At 44.9% G+C, this 23,328-nt stretch overlaps 1 protein-coding gene across 6 annotated transcripts in view; it reads right to left on the bottom strand.

The window, feature by feature from the left end:
* sox5 (SRY-box transcription factor 5) overlaps positions 1-23,328 on the bottom strand; it is a 173,828-nt gene that overhangs the window by 39,045 nt on the left and 111,455 nt on the right. For all 6 annotated transcript variants that reach the window (XM_036517684.1, XM_036517685.1, XM_036517681.1 and 3 more), the window contains one exon: positions 1,100-1,186. In XM_036517684.1, the coding sequence (XP_036373577.1) occupies positions 1,100-1,186 (87 nt within the window). The remainder of the gene's footprint in view (positions 1-1,099; positions 1,187-23,328) is intronic.

Raw genomic sequence — 23,328 nt, 5'->3', positions numbered from 1 at the left:
TTTCCATTGGCTCCAACACTGCCTGCCCTCCCTACCACTGCCTGTGCTGAACTGAACTGTCCATGTCCCTCCATCATTGTCTCAGTCCCAGAGTTGTGGGGGTTTACGTGCTAAGCGAGGCTTTCCGGAACCTTTTAAAAACATTACTTTCCCTGTAACAACCATCATTTCTGAAGACAGACAGATATCTTGTTTTGCCTGTGATTAATCTCTCAAATGAGAGGCCGCCTGTGGTTATTGGCCTAGCCTTCCTTTGTATTCAAAATACAATGCTCTTGAACTAAACACTTACACACACACACGCACATGCGTGCGCACACACACACACACACACACACACACACACACACACACACACACACGTGTGTGGCAATGATTAAACCCCTCTGACAGTGCTGACAGTCCTCTCCAGCTGCTTACCTCCTCTGTGCCTGGCAGGATGCTGTAAAATGTCAGCTCAGTAGGGGACAGTGTGGAGGATTTGATCAATTGATCATTCTTTCAAGGGAAGAAAAGGAGAACATGTTTCTTTGATTAAAGGCTTCTTGCCTGTTAATGGTGCAAAATTGTGTCCATAATGCATATGAATGCCTTGGTTTTAAATCAAAAGTAACATTTTCGACTGCTTTTCCTGCCTTTCAGAAGCTATTATTAACAGTCACGTTGTCCTGAACCTCCTGGTGAGATGTGTGTCTCTGGGTCTGTTCAGCGTCCTGACAATATGAGCTTCTTGAGGTCTCTGGAGTACGCTCATTTCTCATGTGGTTCTTGGTGAGATCAGAGCCTCAGATTCACTTGAGGTTCCTGCTGAGATCAACCCCTTGGTTTCTCTTGAGTTTCTTGGAGATACCAGCGTTTTGGTGTCTCGAGTTAATTTTTCTGTGAGATCAGAGTCTCAATTTCCCTTGAGCGTTCTGGAGGGATCAACCTTTTGTTTCTCTTGAGTTTTATGGAGTTACCAGCCTGTAGATACCTCTTCTCCGATTCCCCTTTGGGATGTGTTGCTTTGTCCGTATATGAGACCCCAGAGAGAGCAACAGGAGTGTGCGTATGTATGTGCACATTCTTGTAAGGACGGCTCAAAACAAAACCAAATTACCTTTGATTTCTCCAAAGCTCCCTGATCCCATGGCCAGCAGCTTGTCCTTCCAGTCCTTGGACAGCAGCCTCTCAATGCTGGGGGTTTCTGAAGGGGCAGACACGGGGAGAAATTAACATGGACTACATCACAATAAAACTCATTTAAAGTCCATTTGCAGTAATAAAGCCGACTCTCCCCCCTCCGCGCTCCTCTCTGTAATGGCTCCATCAGCAGGCAGATAAGAGCTAGAGAAGAAGACTGCCTCCTCACCTGCTGTTAGAAAATCATTAGCCCTTTCGTCCATGAAACAAAAAGCCTGTTAATGCACCATGACAATGGACACATTATGCACCAGCGCTGTGTTTTTCTAATACAGACGCGCTCCTGTTTTTCTCTCTAATTGCTAACCTGCCAAGGACAGCCTTTCCACAGAACTGAAGGGAAAGTGACACAAACCCCCACAGAAAGGCTGTGTGGAGAACGTCAGGCTCCAGCCATCTGTTTGGGCGCCGAGGAGCGCTTCTCAGCAGCGGCAACAGGGATTAACCCTGTCAGAAACCTCCTGACGGCCCCAAATTACAGCCGCAACCCTGACCATGTTCCACTGCTGACGACAAGTGAAAAACTTTGTCTTTTTTTTGCGGGATTATTTTTCCCCCTCTCCCTCGATGGACCTCGACTTTCTGGAATCTTAATCGTGTTCATGTCACAGTTCTCGTCAGCCCACACGCAGACGCCAGCAGTCCTGAAGACAGACTCGCTACATATTGAGTGGCAGAACATTACGGCAGCAGTATCAAGTATTAGCGGATAAAAAAAGCTTAGCATATCACTTCGGATTTCCAGAATCGAGCTCACAAGCCAACTGTCTGGGCTGCTCCCAATCCCTCTGTGAGATTCTCTCGCTGGGCGAAGAGGGAGTTTAGGACTGTCAGTTAGAGACATTACAGGGATTTCAGAGACGCTAACGACCTGACGATCAGCTCAAATCACACAGCTTAAGCCTTCAAAGAGCCACTAAAGCCGCAGATGTACCACACACATCCATACTGTACTACACATCCACACTATGCCACACACATCCATACTGTACTACACATCCACACTATGCCACACACATCCATACTGTACTACACATCCACACTATGCAACACACATCCATACTGTACTACACATCCACACTATGCAACACACATCCATACTGTACTACACATCCACATACCCTCTCCCATACACAAAGGATATGTAATAATAACAACAACATTATTATTATTATTATTGCTGCTGTCAATAATGGTATCATTGTCGTTATTAACATTAACTGTCATAGTTAATAGTCCAGTGAAACAAGTCATACTCTATCTCCATGTTACAGCATTGCCTGACTGTTATATTGATTAATTTATTTATCGATACCCTGGTTAAGAAAAATACCCAGAGCAACACGCGGTGACTACGTACTGACACTCAATGACTGAAAACCATCCTGAACGTGGATTACATGCATGCAGGCATGCAGGCACGTCTGCATATCATGCAGACACACACATCCACACTCATGCAGTGGAATTAACAAAAGCCCCTACCAAATGCAGTACAGTGCCCTGTTACCAATACATCTCCCCAGCTATGTGACCATTGACCCAGCTGTCAGGGAGGGAAGAATAACTCCATATAATAGGAAAGAGAAAGGGACATTATCAATGTCTCCTTCTAAACACATACACATAGGAGATGTCAATCACACACCAAAATTCTATATATGCATCATGTGAACAGCAATACAGATAAAAATCCATGTCCTATATAAGGACAGCTTGATAGCATGGATTTTCTAGTGAGGCACTTCTCTCTGATCTCCAGTCCAGAGGAAGTTCCTGTGAGGTCTGACCCTGTGACTCCTGTCTTGTCACCAGTCCTTCGTGTGTGTGTGTGTGTGTGTGTGTGTGTGTGTGTGTGTGCATGTGTGTATGTGTGTGTGTGTGTGTTTGTATGGATAGAGGGGTGGGCTGGAGGTTACCGCAGAATACTCTGACAGAGGAAAAGGAGACAATCGACTCTTTTCACCCAAAAAAAAAAAAAATCAGAACGACTTGAATTTCTCACCTTTTGTTTTGGAGAAGACAGTGTTTGACCAACAGCCAGCAGTGCTCCTGCATTCTCTCCTGACAGCTGTCTCACTATCTCTCCAACAGGTGCTATTAGCCCCCCCCACCCCACCACACACACACACTGAACAATGACAGAGGCTTTTAAGCCAAAGAGCTTTGACAAGTGAAAGGGAACAACAAATGGCGGTGCCGCCCTGTTCTCCTGGGGTCTCTCGGGCGCACACAGGAATAGTTATTATTTTTATTTATTAACATGGCTGCCATTGTCCCCGCTGACAGCCAGGACACTTTAACTATTAATAACGACAGAAGGGCTTTTTTCTGTGCGTGGCAGCACAGTAGCGGCGGTGATGAAAGGCCCGTCCATTTCGCACTGGATAATTCAGAGAGCGAATAAGGGTGGCGAAGAAGCAGTAAACATCACCGCCGCTGAGAGATGACAGACAGGCGGGAGGAGGGGGGTGGGGGGGGGGGGGTGGGGGTACGGCTCCGCCTGACCGCGGGACGCATTCACAGATACTCTCCTCACTCTCTCCCCCCCGCTCTTCTCTCGTCTCTCTCGCACTCTTCCGGCTTTGTCCGCTCCGCTCCCCCGCTCCCTTTATCTCTCTCGCTCTCTTTCGCTGTCCATCTCACTGTGTCTCCCTGGCTCTCTCACTCCTTTCTCACTTTTATTTTGTTCAGACCGCCCTATCCGTCCACGCCGCTTTGAGTTGTACGGCAGCGAGAATGATGACATACTGTGCACCATTACCATTAGCGATCTTACACATGATAATTAGAGAAACTAATGATTTAAAGTCGACATCAGTTCATAAATAAATGATAAGGAATTCATTATTTAGAATGTATTATTTTCTTAATTATTACTTCTTCAATTTATAATTGACAACAATCCCTGTCTCTCCTCCCTAGTCTCATGTTTGTTTTTTCTTCTTATTTTTTTCTCCTCCCCTTTTTCCCTCTCCTCCCCTCTCCTCGCTCTCCTACATTACCTTGGAAGCCTTGCAGATTTTATATCATCTCAGGAAAGAGGGATGGTTTTTCTAAGGTTCTCAGAAGGGAGAGTGGTTGTCTAAAACTCTCAGAATACAGAGTAATGTGCTGTGGTCCTCAGAATTCACACCCACGTTCTGTAAACATCAGAATGAAGAATGGTGGTCTAAGGGTCTCAGAATGGAGATTTGTCGTTTAAAGTTCTCAACACAGAATGAAGCTTTGAAGCTCTCAGAATGCAGAATGGTGGCCTAAGGTTCTTGATTTTTGGGATGGTGGTCTGAGGTTCACAGAACGGGGGATTGGTGGTACAAGATTCTCAGAATTCAGACTGAATTGTTTCACATGATGGGGGAATTGTGGGACTGGTCTCTTCTTGGAATTTTGGAAGGTGGTCCACAGTGGACCGCAATAAATCAGAGTGGTGTTCACTGAAGTAGAATCATTATTTACAGACTGGACGTCCAAGGAAGTGAATAGAACAATTTCAAGTCAAACATACTGGAACTTCCAATGGGCCACAAGTGGACATGAAGTTTAATTAAAAGCAGGATCAGCAGGGGTGTTGAAATTAACTACATACCAAATGTAAGTGTAAGTCTGAACAGTACAAATGGAAATTAATATCTAATATACTAATATAAAGATTTTAAAGGTATGTTTTATTGCTTCTGTTTTGTTTTTACTGTGTATTTTTCCACTGAGAACAGCCATACCATGGGTTAATGTTTTCCTAAATATGTACAGAGGGAAATCTTTCCCTGTCATTTTGCATTCAGATGCACATAAAACAACCCCAATGGAAATAAATGTTGTAATCAATCAAGATCTAATATATGGAAGTGTTATTTTTTTCAATGAAAATCAATTATTGATGACTGAACCTACCAAACTGTGGTTCTGTAGAAAAAAGAAAAACTAAGTCCTAAGTCTTGACAACTTTTTGGTGCTATCCTCAGCTATTTTTAAGTACGTGCATTTACGTCATCATAGCATCCAGTATAATGCTATAACTAAACACCTTTTAATTATCAAATCAATAACCTCTCACTCCACATGCCACTACTGTACAATTCTCCAACCACTGTCACACCAGTTGGAATTTAAATCAGTTTCAATTAATTGCCATTAAAAAATAATATTAGTTTAATTGGGATTAGACTTCTACAGGTTATAATAGCCACAAACAGTTTTGCTGGCAATGTCAGAGGAATGAATCAAAGTTCTGCTGAGGATTGTAAGGGGTAATCAGGCCTGCTCCAGTTCTCTCCTGAGCCTTGGCTTTGAGATCCATCTCCAGCTGGTCCACCTGGCAGATGGCAAACCTGCCTCCGATGTGACCTCCGATACAGCCATTTGCAAAGGCAGAGCCTACTGCCGAGTTCCTCTGCCTTTCTGTGAAGAGCCCCACCCATCTCTACACGTACCCCATGGTGAGAAATGGATCTCTAACTCTCAACAGCACACACAGTGAGAAACGGACTCCAACCTTCAACAGCACACAGTGACAACAGATCTTTCCTTCACAAGTACACACCGTAAGAATAAGTCTCCAGCTCTTCACAGCACACACAGTGAGAATAGATCTCTAGTTCTCCACAGCGCATGCAGAAAGACAAGGATCTCTGATTCTCTGTAGCCCAAGCTTGGCAGACAAGCTTGGCATTCTCCACGGGAACTGGATCACTCACGGTTTTTTATGTCTCCTTGCTTTAGGGTGACGTGACTTGTGCAGGAGGTGCTTGCTCTGTATCACATAAATCACCATGCATTTCTGCATGCATGACTACCCCCACCCGTAACCTCCTCTCCCGCACCTCCAGTGCGCCACTGACTGCATTTAGAAAGTGAAAAGGAGAGGACAGAGGGATCTCTCAGAACGATTTTGGCCCTGGGTTGGTACCTTGTCCTTTGAGTATGAACTCCAGTCAGGAGAGCACAGTATCAATGAACCCGTGTCTGCTTTTGGCGCGCGGGTCTGACAGCGCCATCCTTTCATAAGGGACATGGGGGTGGAACACAAAAAAAGAGCATTGATAATTGGTCCCCTAACCCCCCCAACACAAGACCATTTAATCTCCCCCACCTCACAGCCCCCCCCCACCCCCTGTCATTCAGAGTATTTATAATATACCCCTCTTCACTCAGAGTACTTGTAATCTGTCCCCCCTCCCTCATTCACAGCATTTATAATCTACCACCCTCACTCAGAGTATTTATAATCTACCCCCACCCCACTGACATCCACTCACAGAATTTGTAATCCCCCCCCCCCACTCAGAGAATTTATAATTTACGCCTCTCCCCCCCAAGGGAACCGAGGATAGAAGGTGAAATTGCACCAATTCACATCGGGAAGCTAAAACACCCCCTATTACTGTCCATGGGCATTTCTGACATGAAAGAACTGTGACTCTGTTATCAGACAAAGAGAAATTAAAAATGGTGCCTAAATTTGAGAGAACAAAAAACCCCTCTTTGAACCCTGTGACTGATAAACAAGGGCTACATCACTTCACTCACATGTTTAAAAAAGCAATATTAATCAGGTGTTGAAATCCGGTCCGAGAATCACCACGTCAGCACCAATAATAAGAGGGGCTGTCCCCACCAGCCATCAATCCAGAGGAAACACCCAATGAAACAAAATATTCATCGTTTCATAAAGCATCCCTCCGAGCAATTGAATAACGCGCAATTAGGGTGGCCAATCATGATGGCCGATCACGTAGGTCCAGCTGGCTGGTGAAATCTGGCCGGCGGGGTCGGGGGCCTGAATCCACGTGCGGGCTAATTTTAGCCCCGGGACCTGGGAGATAAAAAGTCACTCGCCGCTTGTTACAACTTCACCAACAATGTAATCTCTCTCGCTGCTCTGGTCCTCACTCACATACATGCTCACTGGCTGGTAGAAAACAACCCCATTCACCTATTATCTCATATATACGTGAAGCAGAGAGATGCTTTGTTGGGGGAAAAAAAAAAATGAGAGATGTGAAAGAGTTGGGGGGGGGGGGGGAAGAGGGAGAGAGGAAGAGAGGGAGGAGGAGGGAGCCAGGCCCCCTCTGTACAACAAAAGCGCCTCTGTCCCTGCTCCAGCCCCAGCTGGGATGGAGAGGGCCCACAGGAAAGGCCCTGGCTCCGGCCTGGCCCCGCCCAGCCCCGCCCCAAAACAGGCTCTGCATTGACTCCCCTTGGCAGCAGGGTGTGGAGTTCCTGGCGCGGAGCGCCAAGCAGGGGTCAGGACTGAATAACCAATTATACAACACCGCCACAGTTTATCTAAGGTCTGTAAACTGCCACAATGGTCCAGTATTCAGCGAGGCTTTAGTCCCTGGCCAGATCTGGTCACAACATTGCGGCGCAGACTTGCAGAGAATTAACACTGCCATGGCGCCCCTGCTCTGCCGTTACACATTTCCCGGAGTGCAGAACAAAGTTGTGAGCGTTCTGCCTCCAAACAGACTCAGACAGGAAAGCATCAGATATCCACTCACAAATTCACCGGGAAATTCTTCACATTTACTTACATTTACTCAACAGGAAAAGCAATGGAATCTAAGGAGAATTTGCCACATAAATAAGTAAATAAAATGATACAAACGCAGCAATGACGTTGATAATAATTCTATACATACATTTTATACGTAAGTGCTTGCATTTTCATCAGTTGTATGTTATCAAGTCAATGCCTTTTACTTGTGAAACTGCCTTTCACTTCCAGATGATAGAGTTTGTGAGGGGACGCATTCACTGAACACTCCATAATTAAGGGCATTGACAATAACGCGGTAAATCAAGTTAAATCTAAAACACAGCTATGCCCTTCCAAATTTTCACTTCCTTTCTGGTGACAGATGGCGTTGTGGGTGATTATGTCCAATTTTATTTCAACCAAACTCCCAGCCAACATGACACTGGCAGATTGCTAAAACTGCAGAGAGGGCATGACATTGTAAAAATAAAAAAGCAAATTAAATCTTCGAGCGCTGTAAAAGCCAGCGAGCCTATTAATTCTGCGTTTCTTACAGGCGCACACTTCAGATGGTTTCAATGTTTCTTGCGGTAATTGAATTTATTTTCGGGGAGTGCTACACTGCGAGCACTTCGGTGCTCTGTCGGGGGACACGCCATCCCTCATGGCCAGTTGCCCCAACTGTCCCAGTAGGTTTAGCAGCTGCCACGCACACAGTCTGAGAGCCTCTGCCAGTCAGAGCACAGTTTAGGGGCGCAGTCCTCTCTCCGGCACATTCCAGGCTCAGATTAACATTCTTAATCTCGCCTCTCTAATCCCGGCCACTGTCAGATCAATACCCAGCACTGTGTGCGTGTTGACCTGTATCTATCCAGGTGGGTATGCTGAGGGCATTACAATGCCAGGACACGGTATGGCTGTCTGAGTGGAGCAGCATCACTGCAGTCTGTCTGATGAAGCAACAACCAAATACACATTCACACACGCACATACACTCGCACACATGCACTCACTGTCTCTCTTTGAGGGCTTCTGGTTTTGACACTGACTTTCCACTGTCAAAACAATTGGAACAATTTTTCAAAATAATTCTTAGATATAACAACTCTTTTAACACACAGGCACACACATACACACATACAAACACAAGCAAGCTCACACACACACACTCTTGCTCAAGCGTGAGGACACGCACAGACACACACACACACATACAAACACACACACACACACACACACACACACCAGACACACACACACTCACACATGCAAGTGAAAAATGCAAACACACATACACGCACACACACACCAGACACACACACACTCACACATGCAAGTGAAAAATGCAAACACACATACACGCACACACACACCAGATACACAGTGGAAGTGGACAGATTGCTCTCGGCTCATCTCTAGGTTTTGAACAGACCTGTCACAGCCTCGTCAGTCGCTGAGAGAAACACGCCTGACACATTGCTTCTCCCTTATAATTAGGAGCCCAATCAAAAACAAGAGACTGTGCTGCTAACCTCCTGTTCCAATTACAACTCTGACAGATGAGTATTATCATCAACATTATTATGATGTTTGTGTGTACCATCAACTGACTGACAGATGAATATTGTTTACGATCAAGAAGTTTGTTGGTATTCAGGGCCTGTCTCTGTTTTACTTCGGCCTGATTTTGATCTGCTGCACACACACACACACATAAACACACACGCACACACACGCACACGCACATTCACACGCACATTCACACATACATTCCACAGTGCACTCATGAGCCTGTTAAACTCTGCTTTGTGACTGTCATGTGTAGCCTCAGTCTGAGTAGGACTGGACTTAGTTAACTGGGAATAGTCCTTGCTGAGTAGGAATAGTCTTTCCTAGCTGGAAATAATCTTTGCTGCCATGCTGCAAGCTCTGATTGGTTGATGAAACTGACCAATGTGAACAACAATCTGATGGGGGTAAATACCATACATGTCCCTCGGTTAAACCGCAGGGATGGGACCATTTCTCTTGCTGGTCCTTTTGGCAAGGCCACTCTCCCGTGCCTTGAAGCTCCTAATTAGGTTACTTCTTCTGTACTTGAATGCACTGTACATTGCAGTCTTAACAATGTTAAGGCATTACATGTGCTGGAATGCATGATTCGTTATGGGAAACATGGTATGCTGCCTTTCAGAAGAAAAAAAAGAAACTCCACACTTTGTGTACTAGAGCTTTAGACATTTGGAAACATTGACGCAAGTACAGTTTTACAGTAATCAGCGCCATTTATATACTGAAAAATATTTATCCAGGTGGATGTGCTGAGAGCATTACAATGATAGGACAGGCCATGGCTACATGAGAGAAGCAGCACCATTGAAGTCTATCTGATCAACCAACAACCAGATACACACTCACATACACACACACACGCATGCACGCACGCACACGCACGCACACGCGCACACACACACACACACACACACACACACACACACATACAAAATGCACTTAATGCCTCTCATTGGGGGTTTCTGGTTTTGACACAGACTTTCTCTCAACAAAATTGGACAACTTTCCAAAATAATTCTTACATATAACAACTCTTATAATAGCTCCAATATAATTATCCATATTCAGTAATTTTGTTCTGTTCTTCCTGAGCACATTATTTCAGCAAGTGCTGAGGCCTGGTTTATCATCCGCTCGGAACATGTCGTTATACTTCCCCCTAAATACTTCCAGTGACACAGACTGGTCCAGCATCCTGTGGTAAATCTACTGCACATAACCTAACACTGAAAATGTACTGGACCTGCAAGAGGAGTGGTCTGATCTGCCAATCATCCCCCAGGTTAATGAAGTAAAAATCACAAGGAGAGAGATGGAACGCTCGGCTCTGAAAGTCACAGTGTGCAGTGATTACCACCTTCCATTACAAATGGGGGGACGTCCACCTGTTTCATTTAAAAATTATCTCATATGAGTTCACCTCCAGTATCTCTGAAAAACATTTTTTTGGTTCGTTTGTTTGTTTTGTTTCCTGTCGTTTTCTTGCATTTACTCTTGAAGAATCCAAACAGCTGTTTATGGATGTTTTTCAATCAACAGGCAAGGTGTACTTGCCAGACTCCTGTTTGCAAATTCAGAACCCTTTCATTTGGGGCAACGTATGGCTTATGAATAAAATGAAGAAATGATCAGTCTGGAGTCCAAACAATAAAATTAATCAGTCTATTGAAGGAAATCACACTGCCCAGTAAGCTTCTGGTCCATGGTGTACAGCAACACATTACACTAAATAGGGTTCTGTTTCAATTTAATCCTTAATTTTGCATTTATCACAGAAACGTGGCTCTCAGAGGATTTCACAGGGAACAGAGTGCTATTCTAATATCATCAGTAGTTTATTTCACAAACATATTATAACATGCAAATGCAACATAAAATAAACTCTAAAGTCTCTGAAAAATATATTTGAAAATGAACCCCAGGGAAAGAATTTAGCTGAATGACCCTTAAGGGGATAACTTAGAAAAGTATTTATTTTCTCATGAAACCACCCTCAAAGCTTTGCCAGTAATTATTTTATTCACACTCCTGATCTATTAATACATTGTTTAATACATCATTTTAAAATATGTCAAAAAGTGGTTAACAACAAGACCAACAAAAACAAACAGGGGAGGAAAACAGATACAGTACAATGGTTAAAAATGGAAAAAAGTAATTAGCCATTACAGAAACAGAACAAAACCCTTTTTCTTTTTGTATGGATGAAAGCAAAGTCACACAGTTACTATGAGTCACGCAGGTCTCTGAGCCGCACTAACTGAGCACACCTCTTTTTTTCACAGGTACATGCTCGTTTCACACATGTCTGTCTAAAACCATGCCGCACACAGGCAAATAGATAATTTCTTACAAGCAACTCACTCTCTCTCTCTCTCTCTCTCTCTCTCTCTTTCTCTCTCTCTCACTTGCTCTATCTCTTTCTCTCTCTCTTCCTTATTGCAATTAATGCAAAATAAAAAAACAACTAAAAAAGTAATGAAAACTAAAAAGGAAAGCCCATGCCTTTGTATATGAAGTAGTTATATAATAGTTTTCTCCAAGAAGAGAACAGCATTCCCTTTTCTCTGTTACTGTTCATAGTGAGTGTGGAGGCAGATTGCAGGAAAAGGTGAGCCTGATCCAAACCAGCTACACTGGCTTTATTGGCCTCTCAGGTCTGCACTAACGCACATATATTTTTACCTATGACTCAGGCAAAAAATTGACCCAGTTCTTATACACTTGTACCCAGTGAGCTAACCTGCTCTCCAGTTTGTGCACGGTAATGAGGACGGTTTCAAAGTCCAATTGGTCCACACATGGCTGAGCTCTGACCGCCCATGCCCAATGCACTCTACAGCCTGCTGGACCAGCCAGATATTCTGGCAAGACACGTTGCCAAAACTTTTCTGCACAGTCACTCCACTTGAAGGATAGCTCTAACACAATAAATAAATCAAAGCTATTAAAGAAACCTTTGTATAAATATTACACTCATCACAGAGATAGAAAACAAGCAAATTATCTCAACAAGGATGCCACAGGGCAAGTCAGACATTGTGAGAGGTGAAGGATTGTGGTCGGTTTTCCTGGGAAATGGACCACATCCAGCCTCAGAGATGCAGCAGAGAGAAGGAGGCGACAGGAAGACACATTCTGAAGAAAGATGCACGTGATCACAAACGTTTTGTGACTGTGACATATGGCCATTAAGGGTTTGAAGGGGTGCGGAGGTTGGAAGGAGGGCCACTGTACGACCGTGAGGACAAACCAGGGGAATAGAACTGCTGAATGACCGCAAGGATCGGACTTAGAAGAACAGAACCTCTGCATGACTGCCAGGATGAGCCGGTCAACAGAACCGCTGCGTGACCATGAAGACCAGGCCTGGGCACAGAACCACTGCTTGACCGCAAGGCCTGGGGAAACAGAGGGAGCCGGTGTCACCCTGCTGGCTCGGAGAGTGGCAGCCTGGGACGGATCCCAGCCCGGAGTGACGAGCAGCTGCAGGCAGCAGTTGTTTGAACAGCTGAGCTGACAGGATTCATTTAAATACACTGAAATCAAAAGTGGGGAACACCTGTTCGGCCTTCCGGGGGCTGCGCACGGAGGTGGGACGGGCTGCGGCAAGCTGCCAGACTGACGGGGCCTGTCTGAGCCTCTCCAGCCAGCCGTTCCTCAGCAGCTCTGCCTCTCCGAGGGGGGGTGGGGGTGGGGGGTGGTGTGGGGTCTCCAAGCTGCCTCGCCTGTCTCTGAACATCTGGCTCTAATAAGGAGCCCTTTTGTTCTGGTCCTGGGGCCTGACCTCAGTGCTGCGGCGGGGAGAGATCACTTCATCTCAAAGCTGCTCTGTCTGACTCCCACATCCCTCTGTAGCTATCAGGGGTTAATTAATATGTTCTCTCTGTGTGGGGAGACCCCCCCTCCCTCCTTAACCCCCCCACCCGGGCCGCCCGTCTGTACCCCTCCCCCCTTCATCAGTCTGTGTGTGAGTGTTTGTAAGTGTGTGAGTGAGCATGAACATGAGCGCGATTCTTTCAAAGGCCTTAGTGTGTCAGGAAGTGTGTGTGACCATGTATGAGGAAGTGTGTCCAACTGTGTGTACAAGCGTGTTTCAGTCGGCAAGCCTGTCTGTGACAGTGAGGATATACCATAAATGAGTGTGTGTCTGTCTGTGTATGTGTGTGTGTGCGTGTCTATGTGTTTGTCTTTGTGTGTGTGTGTGTATTTGTCTGTATGTGCGTGTATGCATATGTGTGTGTGTGTGTGTGTGTGTGTATGTGTGTGAGCTTATGTCAGAGTGTGTGTGAACACGTGCGAGTGTAAGTTTATATGCTATAAAAATAATGAGCGGTTTCTGGTGGCGTGCTGCTTGCCACAAGCCTCGGTATTGCACATCTCGCTGAACCCAGAACACTAGAGATACAAGAGTGAGTGTACACTGAGCTAATGCTCAAAGTTAATAGGCAGAAATAGCATTATGCATTTTATTTTTATATGTGTGCTACAAAGGTTTAAAAATATAATACATATTCATGAAACATTCCATTCCATTACTTAACATTAACTTAAAAATGCCTGTATACACTCAAAATAACATTTACAAGTTAATTGATAGGGGTGGATTCGGAAAATTAGCATACGGATTATGATGCTGCTGAAACGTCTAAAGCAGCTCTCATTTAATCAAGGTTCAAACAGGTGAAAAATTCCAGAAATAGGTGTGTGTGTGTGTGTGTGTGTGTGTGTGTGTATGTTTGTGTGTGTGTGTGTGTGAATGTGTGAGTGTGTTTGTGTGTCTATGTGTGTGTGTGTGTGTATATGTGTGTGAGTGTGTTTAAACTTAGCCCCCAACTACGCAACTGCTGCTTTTAATCCCAATCGACTTCACATTGGCGGAGCCGGCCTTATTTAACATACTAATTTGCACACACTGCGATAGTACAGTAAAATTCTCCAGCCTTATGTAAATGCAGGCTGTTTAAAGCGGAGACAATGGAGCGATGTCTGAAACCCTGATGAGGAGGCAGGAGCGAGGATAGCCCACTGATGGAGGTTCTAATGATATGGCTATGTAAATGTGCCTAATTCACGGACCTCGGGCTTTTGTCACAATCTAAATGCCACACCAGGTGGTGAATATAAAACTTTTTTTTTGCGCACACGCAGCACAGCACAAAGGCGAGGGGGTTGATTTTCCCATCCGCGCTCATACTCGGAGCAAAAAAAAAGACAACAGGACTGTTTTAGAAAACCCCTTTCAGCACATGCAGTGCACAAAGCAACAAGACTGGTTTTCCCATCCGCGCAGTATTGTTCAATTGCTTAAGAAAGGCAAAAAAAAGGGGGGGGGAGAGAGAGAGAGAAAGACAAAAAAAAGCTTTCATCTCCATTGATTGTCTTGTGCAAGGTCTTAGAAGAATGAAAACTGGAAACCAGATGAAACAATTCAATAAAAGTGACTTGAATACGCCTTTCATACGCAGGAACAATAGAGCACAATATAGCCCACAGGTTATTCCCATGTCTTTGGTGGTGTTGAATGCCGAAAGGGGGAAAAAAAAAAACAGACGAATGCTGTCAAATCAGAAAAATAAGATACTTTGTACCTCTAGGATGTGGTATGCTTTTCCCAGCTAGGATAGACTGAAAAGTTTGATAAAACGGAAGAATAATGCTTTGATTAGGAACAACTTTGGGGGGGGGGGGGTGCTGGTTTTTGATTCTCAGTTAATGAGTCATTGTTTCTTAAGTACTATCTACAGTGAAATCTCTCCTGTAACAGCGATATCTGCAATGAAGTGTCTCCTGTAACACAGAGAGCCACAATCGTGTTCCTCCTATAATAGTGAGAGCTATGGTCAAAGCTCTCCTGTAAAAGAGAGATCAACTGTCAGTTTTTCTTGTAAAGGAGATCTACAGTCAAATCACTTCTGTAACATAGAGATCTACGGTCACATATCTCCTATAACAGATCTTAAATGAAATCTCTCCTGTAATAGAGAGATCATCAGAGAAACATCCCCTGTAACAGAGAGATCTTTAGTAAAATCTCTCCTGTAACAGAGAAATCGTCAGAGAAACATCTCCTGTAACAGAGTGATGTTTAGTAAAATCTCTCCTGTAACAGAGAAATCATCAGTAAAATCTCTCCTGTTAAAGAGAGATGTTTAGTAAAATCTCTCCTGTAACAGAGAAATCTACAGTTGCTCCACTCTTCAGTTTGACTCCAATCTCCAGCTCATTAGCCTCAGTGTGTTTCCTCTTTTCCTCAGAATGTAAGACACATCTCTTTCACTGCACAGTGGCAAAGCTGTCCCTTTCAACATTCACGAACCCCCCCCCCCCTTTAACTCCTGATCTGTGCTGCCGATTTTCTTTTTCTCTTCCAGAGAGAGGGGGAGAGAGGGAAAGAACTGCAAACAATGCCTGCGAAACACACAGCACTTAGTGTTCATTTATACAACAAACTAATTACTACCAAATGGTGCAAATCACATATGGAGGTTTCTCCACTCTCCCACGCTCAGCCTGTGAACCAGCCGCTCTCTGTCACTCGCACACACTCCCTCTGTGACAGTGGTTTCAGAGAACTGGCCAGAGATTAGGCAGGGCTGGGGGGGACGGACAGTCACAGCAGTTTCAAAGAGGAGGCCTGAGGTTTGAAGAACTGCTGTGCCTCAGACACCCGACATCTGAGGGCACATGCAGAGTTGCACATACACACACACGCACGCACACACACACACATACACACGCACGGACACACACACACACACACACACACACACACATACACACGCATGGACACACACACACACAAGGACCCTCCACTGGGTTCTTGCACATGTGCCGAAAGTTAGAGGGAACCCCCTTCCTTCTCGTCCCTCTCCTCGTCTCCAGGGGCTGCTTTCCTTGTTCATGAAAGGGTCTGTGTGTGTTAACTGCGGCCCTCGTTCATGAAAGGGTCTGTGTGTTAACTGAGATCCTTGCTGAATAAAGTCTCTGTGTGTTATCTGCGGATCAGTCCATTAATGGCCTGCTTCAAAGGCCGTGCGGGCCCATCCTGTCTGACCCGAAGCCCGGCCTCAGACAAACAATGCGCACCTCCGCGACCCGGCGACCCAGAACTCCTCTTTGAACCGTCGCTCGCAGTTGGACCTGAAGTTAACCTGAACCAAACTGTTCCTCTGAAAAGCACAGACATCAACAAAACCACTGCTGCACGCCTCCGTTAATTACAGAAAGTGAAAAACCCACGCACTTCAACACAACATCTGCTGTAGGAATCACAGCATCCATACACTGCAGACTCTTTTTCATGTATATCAGTCAGTCTGTCTCCAGAGATTGCTTTTGTAAATGTGTGTGTTCTAATTGGGTTTCAGCGTTAGTCTAAGAGCAGACCCATTGCTTCATTTGAGAGCATCATGCTGGGAGCCAAGAGCATCTCACACCTCTGGTAGACAATTCAATCAACCAATAGATACTGTATCATCAATTAAATGCACTGCAAGCCATTAAACATGAGATCAATGCAGAGCCCTGCACTGTGGTGTGGGAGCTGGTTGTCAGCACTTTGATTCCACTCTTTCTGATGAGATCAATCACTGAAGCTCTCTGACACAGATAAAGTCTTCGGTACCAGCGCTCGGACCCGCTGGCGTGATGGGGCGCCCTGCTCTGAGAGAGAGCCGACCCACAAAGCCCCCCTCCTGTTGAAGCCTGCTATGTGGGGCTTCCCCTGAGCTGCAGGAGCCAGAGCCGGCCCAGTCCATGAATCAAGATGTGACTCTTTCTCTGGAGGCTCCGAACATCTGTGCCCCAGATACAGGCGCTTTCAGAAGCGAGCGTGGGTTAAACCGCATACAGAAGCTCTCAGAGTGAATGGGGCGGGGAGTGGCGAGGGAGGGGGGGGTAACCCCAAGAGCATTATGGCTTTGAAGAGCAGGGTTGGCAGCAATGGCCACAGCACTCAGGTGAAGGAGAGGGCCAGGGGTGAGCCCCCCAGAACACACCCCTCCCCACACCCTTGTCCCGCTCCTGCACTCTCTGCCTGCCTCACCTCACACTCACCCCCACCTCTCTTTACTCTCTATGTTTCTCTCTCCATGTTCATATGGTAACAACTACACACCACACGTGCCCCACCACTGAAGCTTTTCTGGGCCTGACCTCCACCCCTTCAGACCCCACGCACAGCTGGCAATGGGTGTGCTGACTGAGACACAGGAGCCCACAGACCAGGAGGAAACATTCACAGCTGACAGAGGAGGAAAAGAGAACAGACAAGAGAAGCGGAGAGGAGAGGAGAGAAGAGGAAAGGAAAGGAAAGGAGAGGAGAGGAGGGGAGAGGAAAGGAGAATTAGAGGAGAGGAGGAGCAGAGAGTCAGAAGTTTGAAAAAGGCAGGAGATGTGAGATGAAGTTGAAAAAGACTTCTATTCACCTCAGATGACGTGAGTTGACGCTCTGCAGCAGACAGTGCAATACAAGCAAATAACTACCGTACAGGGTGCAATACTAGGGTTTACGGCAGGAAGATGCAAAATGAATCATTCAGGGTAGTGGGTACGAGAGAGACGAGAGATGAATGGTCCCAGTTGATCGGGGACGCGTCTGGCAGTGATTTATGGCGGGCCCACTGTCCTGCTCCTGACTGAGGTCTGGCGGAGCTTCACACAGCCGAGGCTGGGCGCACGCATGGGGGAATAGGCTCACCACAATGACCCAGTATCCTCCCTGACTGCGGCTTTAACAAACGACTCCCCACCGCACTCTACGAGAGGCAGAGTTACTCATTTATCTGGGAACTAAATAGAGCAGCACGGGCCTGGGCTTTCCGAGCGCGAGCAGGGAAACGGCCGGAGCGCCAAGCTGTCCTCAGCCTGAGCAGAGCGGGGACGGGGGGTGGGGGGGCAGAAACACGTGGCTCTGCTCAGGAGACGCCTCATCAATGCAAAGGGCAAACTCTCTGAATGTAACATACTTATTATCTGTATGTGAAGTTCTGATTGTCTGAAGATGAAACACTGGTTTAAGTACCGATTGATTGACTATACTTGATGCATAGATATTGAACATAAGGAACATAAGGAACTACTTGATGCATAGATGCATAGATACTTATATACTTGATACATAGATACCGAACATAAGAAGCTCAGTATTTCACAAAAAGACTACTGGAATTTTACATATAGACAACTGGTATAACTACTGTATATAAAATGCAGATAGTCTGTTCATGTACAGATTTCAGTATGAAAAGCAAAAACCAGGAAAAAAACTGATATGCAGTAGAATCAATCAATCGGTACTTTCATTGGTGCGTTCAAAGTACTGATTGTCTTTATGTAAATTACTGATCATCTCCATGTAAAGTGCCAGCTGTCTGCACTGTTTGTCTATATGTAAAACAGAGGTGATCTGTATGTAAAGTTCTGCTTGTTTGAATGTAGATGTCTGCACGTGGAGCATTGATTGCATGTATGTACAATCCTGATATTCTGTGTGTCAAGGTGAGCCCGTAAGGGGCTAAGGGGCTGGCGAGGGTGATGTTCTGCACGGAGGACTACCTATCCCACAATGCATCTGAGACAAGCTGCCAGCTGCTTACCAACGAGTTGAGCCAGCTGTGTCAGCCGTTCCCAAAGGATGAAGCGAGAGACCCATTGCACTCATTGAGGGGGCTGACAAAAACCTGAGACACGGCGAGCCACCGCAAACAGGGAGCGACCGGGAACAGCATGCGGTCGAAGACCATCGCCGTGGGGTTTTATTGCTAACAAACCCATCATCAAAGGAAGAAAACTTCCTTGCAGAAAAAAAACATCCACTGGATTTAAAGTGTCTGTACTGAATAATGGAAGGCAAACTATAGAGCTTTACGTTTTTATTAAGTATTTATAAAAAGAAGATTAAAATTTGAAATTACATCCATTTCACGGCCATTGTTCTGCCATTTGTGTTATTGTTTTGTTTTCGCTGAAGAAGTATCTTTAATGTCACACAACATGGATGAGACTTGTGCTGTAGCCTAGAGGTCTTAAAGAGCTTGTACTATTAGCTGTTTTACAATCAGGCATCTACCTCTGCTGTGTCTCTTCCCTGCGCCTCCTCCTCAAAAACCATGCTGGTGCAGATAACCCCCCCGCTTCAAGTGGAGTGTGATCGTCTGCATGTGATTTGCAAATGTTCAGTTTTGACCTCTTCAGGAACACTGTGGTGCTCCACACAATAACGGAGGGAAACAAACAACAGATTCCTTGCAGAGCTGGCCCGTTGTCATTTTCAACTCCAGCTGTTACTGTAGCAATAAGACAGGAGTCAGACTATATATCTGCTATGTGTCTCTGTGTCTTATTGAGGCTTGTTTACATACACCTTCTGTATGCCAGTCCTTAAATTAAGTCACTGCTTGTTCTTAAATTTGACTTACAAATACATTTCTTTCTCAAAGCAAACACAATTGTCTTTGCTAATCTTTGTTGATCGCTGAACTCTCTGGAATGCGTTTGCAGAGGAACAAGTAACACCTGCATTCGATTGTGAGTTTGAGTTAAGCATTAGTATTGATTGAATCCAGGGGTAAGTTTAAATGCCTGCCTGCGGCCTAATATTATACACCTGCGCTACGTCTCCGTGTCTCAGGAAAGATTGTTATTGTTGCCTGTCCCATTATCAGTCTGTAGTTTTTCCTCACATCACACACATATTTACTGTGTTAAAAGGTCTCAGTGTGTGTCATCAATCTGGCTGAAGGCCGGGATTCACAGACGTGTGAAAAGAGGAAGGAGGGATGAAACAAATAATAATAGAGTCCTTTCATAATGATTAAAGCCTTCATTAATCTTTCATCCCAACCTGCCGTTTGCGGCTAATGGTCTTTCAGAGCACAGCCACACAATGGGCAGAAAGGCGAGGAGAGGATTTACATCTGGGCACAAGAGCGGGGCTCCATACATCCGCCTCATTCCCTTCATCTCTCTCTCCCTCCCTCTCTCTCTCTCTCTCTTTCTCCCTCCCTCTCTCTCTCTCTCACACTGAAGGCACAGGGTTCCTTTGTTCTAACAGCGGAGAGATAATGCATGGCCCGTGACCCGTTCTGAAGGGTGCTGTGCTCCGCTCTAATGGAGCCTCCCTCTCCACGCTGGCGTCTCAGAACCGCCTGCCGCCGGGACCTCGGTATCCGCCGAGTGGGGGGCTCCCGAATCACACCTCGCCCCATCGCCGCGCCTCCCGCACCACGCCCCCGTGACTAGCTCCCTTGCTCACCCGCGGCCCTGCCCTGATCGTCCCAGGACCTCAGGCGGGGTCCGACAGAGCAGAGCTAGCGCCTGCGAAAAGGCAATATAGCTGTGTCTGGGTGACAGTGCAACCTCTGTCCTCCGAGCCTCATTTCTGCTCCAGAAGGATTATCAGAGCCAGGTCTTACATAGGGCTGCCTGCATATAGGGTCTTACACAGGGCTGCCTGTGTATTGCCAAAAGTCAGGCCTCGCAAAAAGTGTGTGTGGGATTCACATACAAGTCATATTAGGTGAAGCTCATCAGAACGGTCTTTTGTGCAGAGTGTCACCATTTCCCTTTGCTGTCGATACTTATGTAATTATTCCTATGCATATGCATTACCAGGATCAACATGCTAAAACTGGGGTGGTGGGATTGAATAAATGGCGCCTGATTAATTCTGTTGAATTTTCTACAGCAAACGGTAAGTGCGAGCCTCGTGTTCGCGCTGAAATTTTGAGATCTAGAAAACGGAGGACAATCTTGTTAATGGCCTATAAGTCTAACACGCCTCCCAAAAAAGTGTTTGACTCCAACAGTTCATTCTGTTGCATTTACTGTAACCTTGATAGTGACCACAAGAGTAGGTAGAGTGACCGAATTTTGGGGGAACTCATAAGGCATATCAGACCCCACTGCGTAAAACAGAACGCATCTAATTTTTTTCACCAGGTGAAAATCGCATGTTGGTGTGGAAGGTGAGTAATGATGCATTTCATTATCTCCATCCATAAACTGTGAAATTCATGTATTTTAAATGAGTTTAGATTATGAATATGAAAATAGTTACAAAATGTAAAATAATAGATTGGTTACTGGCCAAAAATGGCCTATCAGCCTGATATCCATCTTTAATCTACATATAACTTATATTATATAAAGACATCTTTACAAGCCATTTAACAAACAATGTGTGTATTCATACTAAAAAATGTCCAAAGTTTAAAAAATGCCTCGCAATGGGGCCTTTCTCTACTGCATACTGAAGAAAGGGCTCTCTTGGTTCATTTCCTCTTGAAGCAGCAGTGTGGCATAGTGGTAAGGAACCGCACATACAACTGAAAGGCTGCTGGTTCAATTTCCCACTGGGGTACTGATGCTGTACCCTCGGGCAATGTACTTAAACCACAATTGCCTCAGCAAATATCCAGCTATATAAATGGATAAAGTAGCGTTCTATGTTAGTCACTCTAGATACGTGTCTGCTAAATGACAATAATGTAATAATGTCCTTGACATTTCATTCTGCCACATCTGCTTTTACCAACAAATTTAAAAGATGGGTACTATTGATGCAAATTCTGATCAATGTAGTGAGCATTGTCTGCTTTTTGATAACAGATTATTCTTTGACATACAGGCTAATTATTTTCTTCTTTCTTTAAATCCACTCTGAATAACCTGGCACCCAAGCAATGCAATAAAAAATGATTGATTCCAAGATACACTGTCATCAAAATCATTTCCTCCAAAAACGGTGAACATAATAGGAAGGATAAAACATTGCATGACCACTTCAGTAATACACCTACAACTACTTTGTTCTTTGTGCACGTGTACCCTATTCAGGATGGGACAAAGGCATTTTTTTTCAGATGGACCTCTGTTTCTTTTGCCCCTGCTGCATCAAAAGATATTTTTTACATCTGCATGCACCCGAATATCTTCTATTTCTTTCTAAATTTCATCTAATATTTTTTTTTTTTATTCCGGTCAGATGTATTCTGTGTGTGACTGTATTCCAAAATCTACTCTCATGTTTTATATTCCAGCATTGTGATACAATTTTCTAATTACCCTCTGAAAACCTTCATTTTACCAAGTGTCTTCACAACTTTGGCCAGGTAGCGTTCTGCCCATTGTACTCTGGAATGTGCACCACTAACTGTGCGGGTAGCAAGGTTTCTTTGGAGTGGCCTCGTAATTACCTACTTCACATATTACATTACTACTTTGCATAGTCTTAGTAAATTGGTTGTTAGCCTCACACTGATGACGGCTGCATTGAATCTGTATTTTATCGCCGCGCGTATTTCTTTAGTAAATTCGGTCATTTTTTCTCCTCTGAATGATCCTCAAAGTGAATTGCTCCAGCCTTCCCCCATGCCTTTGTAAAAAGAACAGGGACTTTATTGAACAGAGTGTGTCAGGGAGGATGCATAAGCAGATATCAATCTCTCCACACTTGGTGCTGTAAAAGGCTGATGGGCCCAGTACAATCAGTCTGGTAATAAATATGCAAAGCACCAGACAATGGTCCCTGACAGCTGATACTGTCCCCCGCTGAAACAAAGACCTGGCTGTGCCACAGCCTCATTACAAGAGTCTGTTAGTCAGAAATGACCAGCTCTGATGGTGTCGGAAAGGAGAGGTCCTGGACTCCTTGAAACCATGCCCATCCACCTGGTGCTCCTGATCAGCTTTGGCCATGATCAGAAGAAACTCATGCAAAAAGCACTATGGATAAACTACTGACAGTGCACACACTACTAAGAAACAACTGACATTATACACACTTCTGAGAAATGACTGATATTATACACACTAGTGTAAAACTGCTGAAGTTATACACACTACTAAGAAACAACTGACATTATACACACTACTGAGAAACTACTGATTTTATACAAACTTCTCAGAGACCACTGAAATTATAAACAGAACTGCAACATTACTGACATTACACACCCTACTGAGAAACAATAAATATGGACAATAAATGCAATATTGAGAACTACTACATTATAATCACTACTCAAATACAAATATGGACATACTTGAGGAGCTACTGAGATTGTGTATATTACTGGGAAACTAACATT

The sequence above is a fragment of the Megalops cyprinoides genome, chromosome 23 (genome assembly GCF_013368585.1).
Source record: "Megalops cyprinoides isolate fMegCyp1 chromosome 23, fMegCyp1.pri, whole genome shotgun sequence".
Classification (NCBI taxonomy): Eukaryota; Metazoa; Chordata; class Actinopteri; order Elopiformes; family Megalopidae; genus Megalops; species Megalops cyprinoides.
The sequence above is the reverse complement of the archived record's forward strand: the minus strand, read 5'-3'. Positions and strand labels throughout refer to the sequence as shown.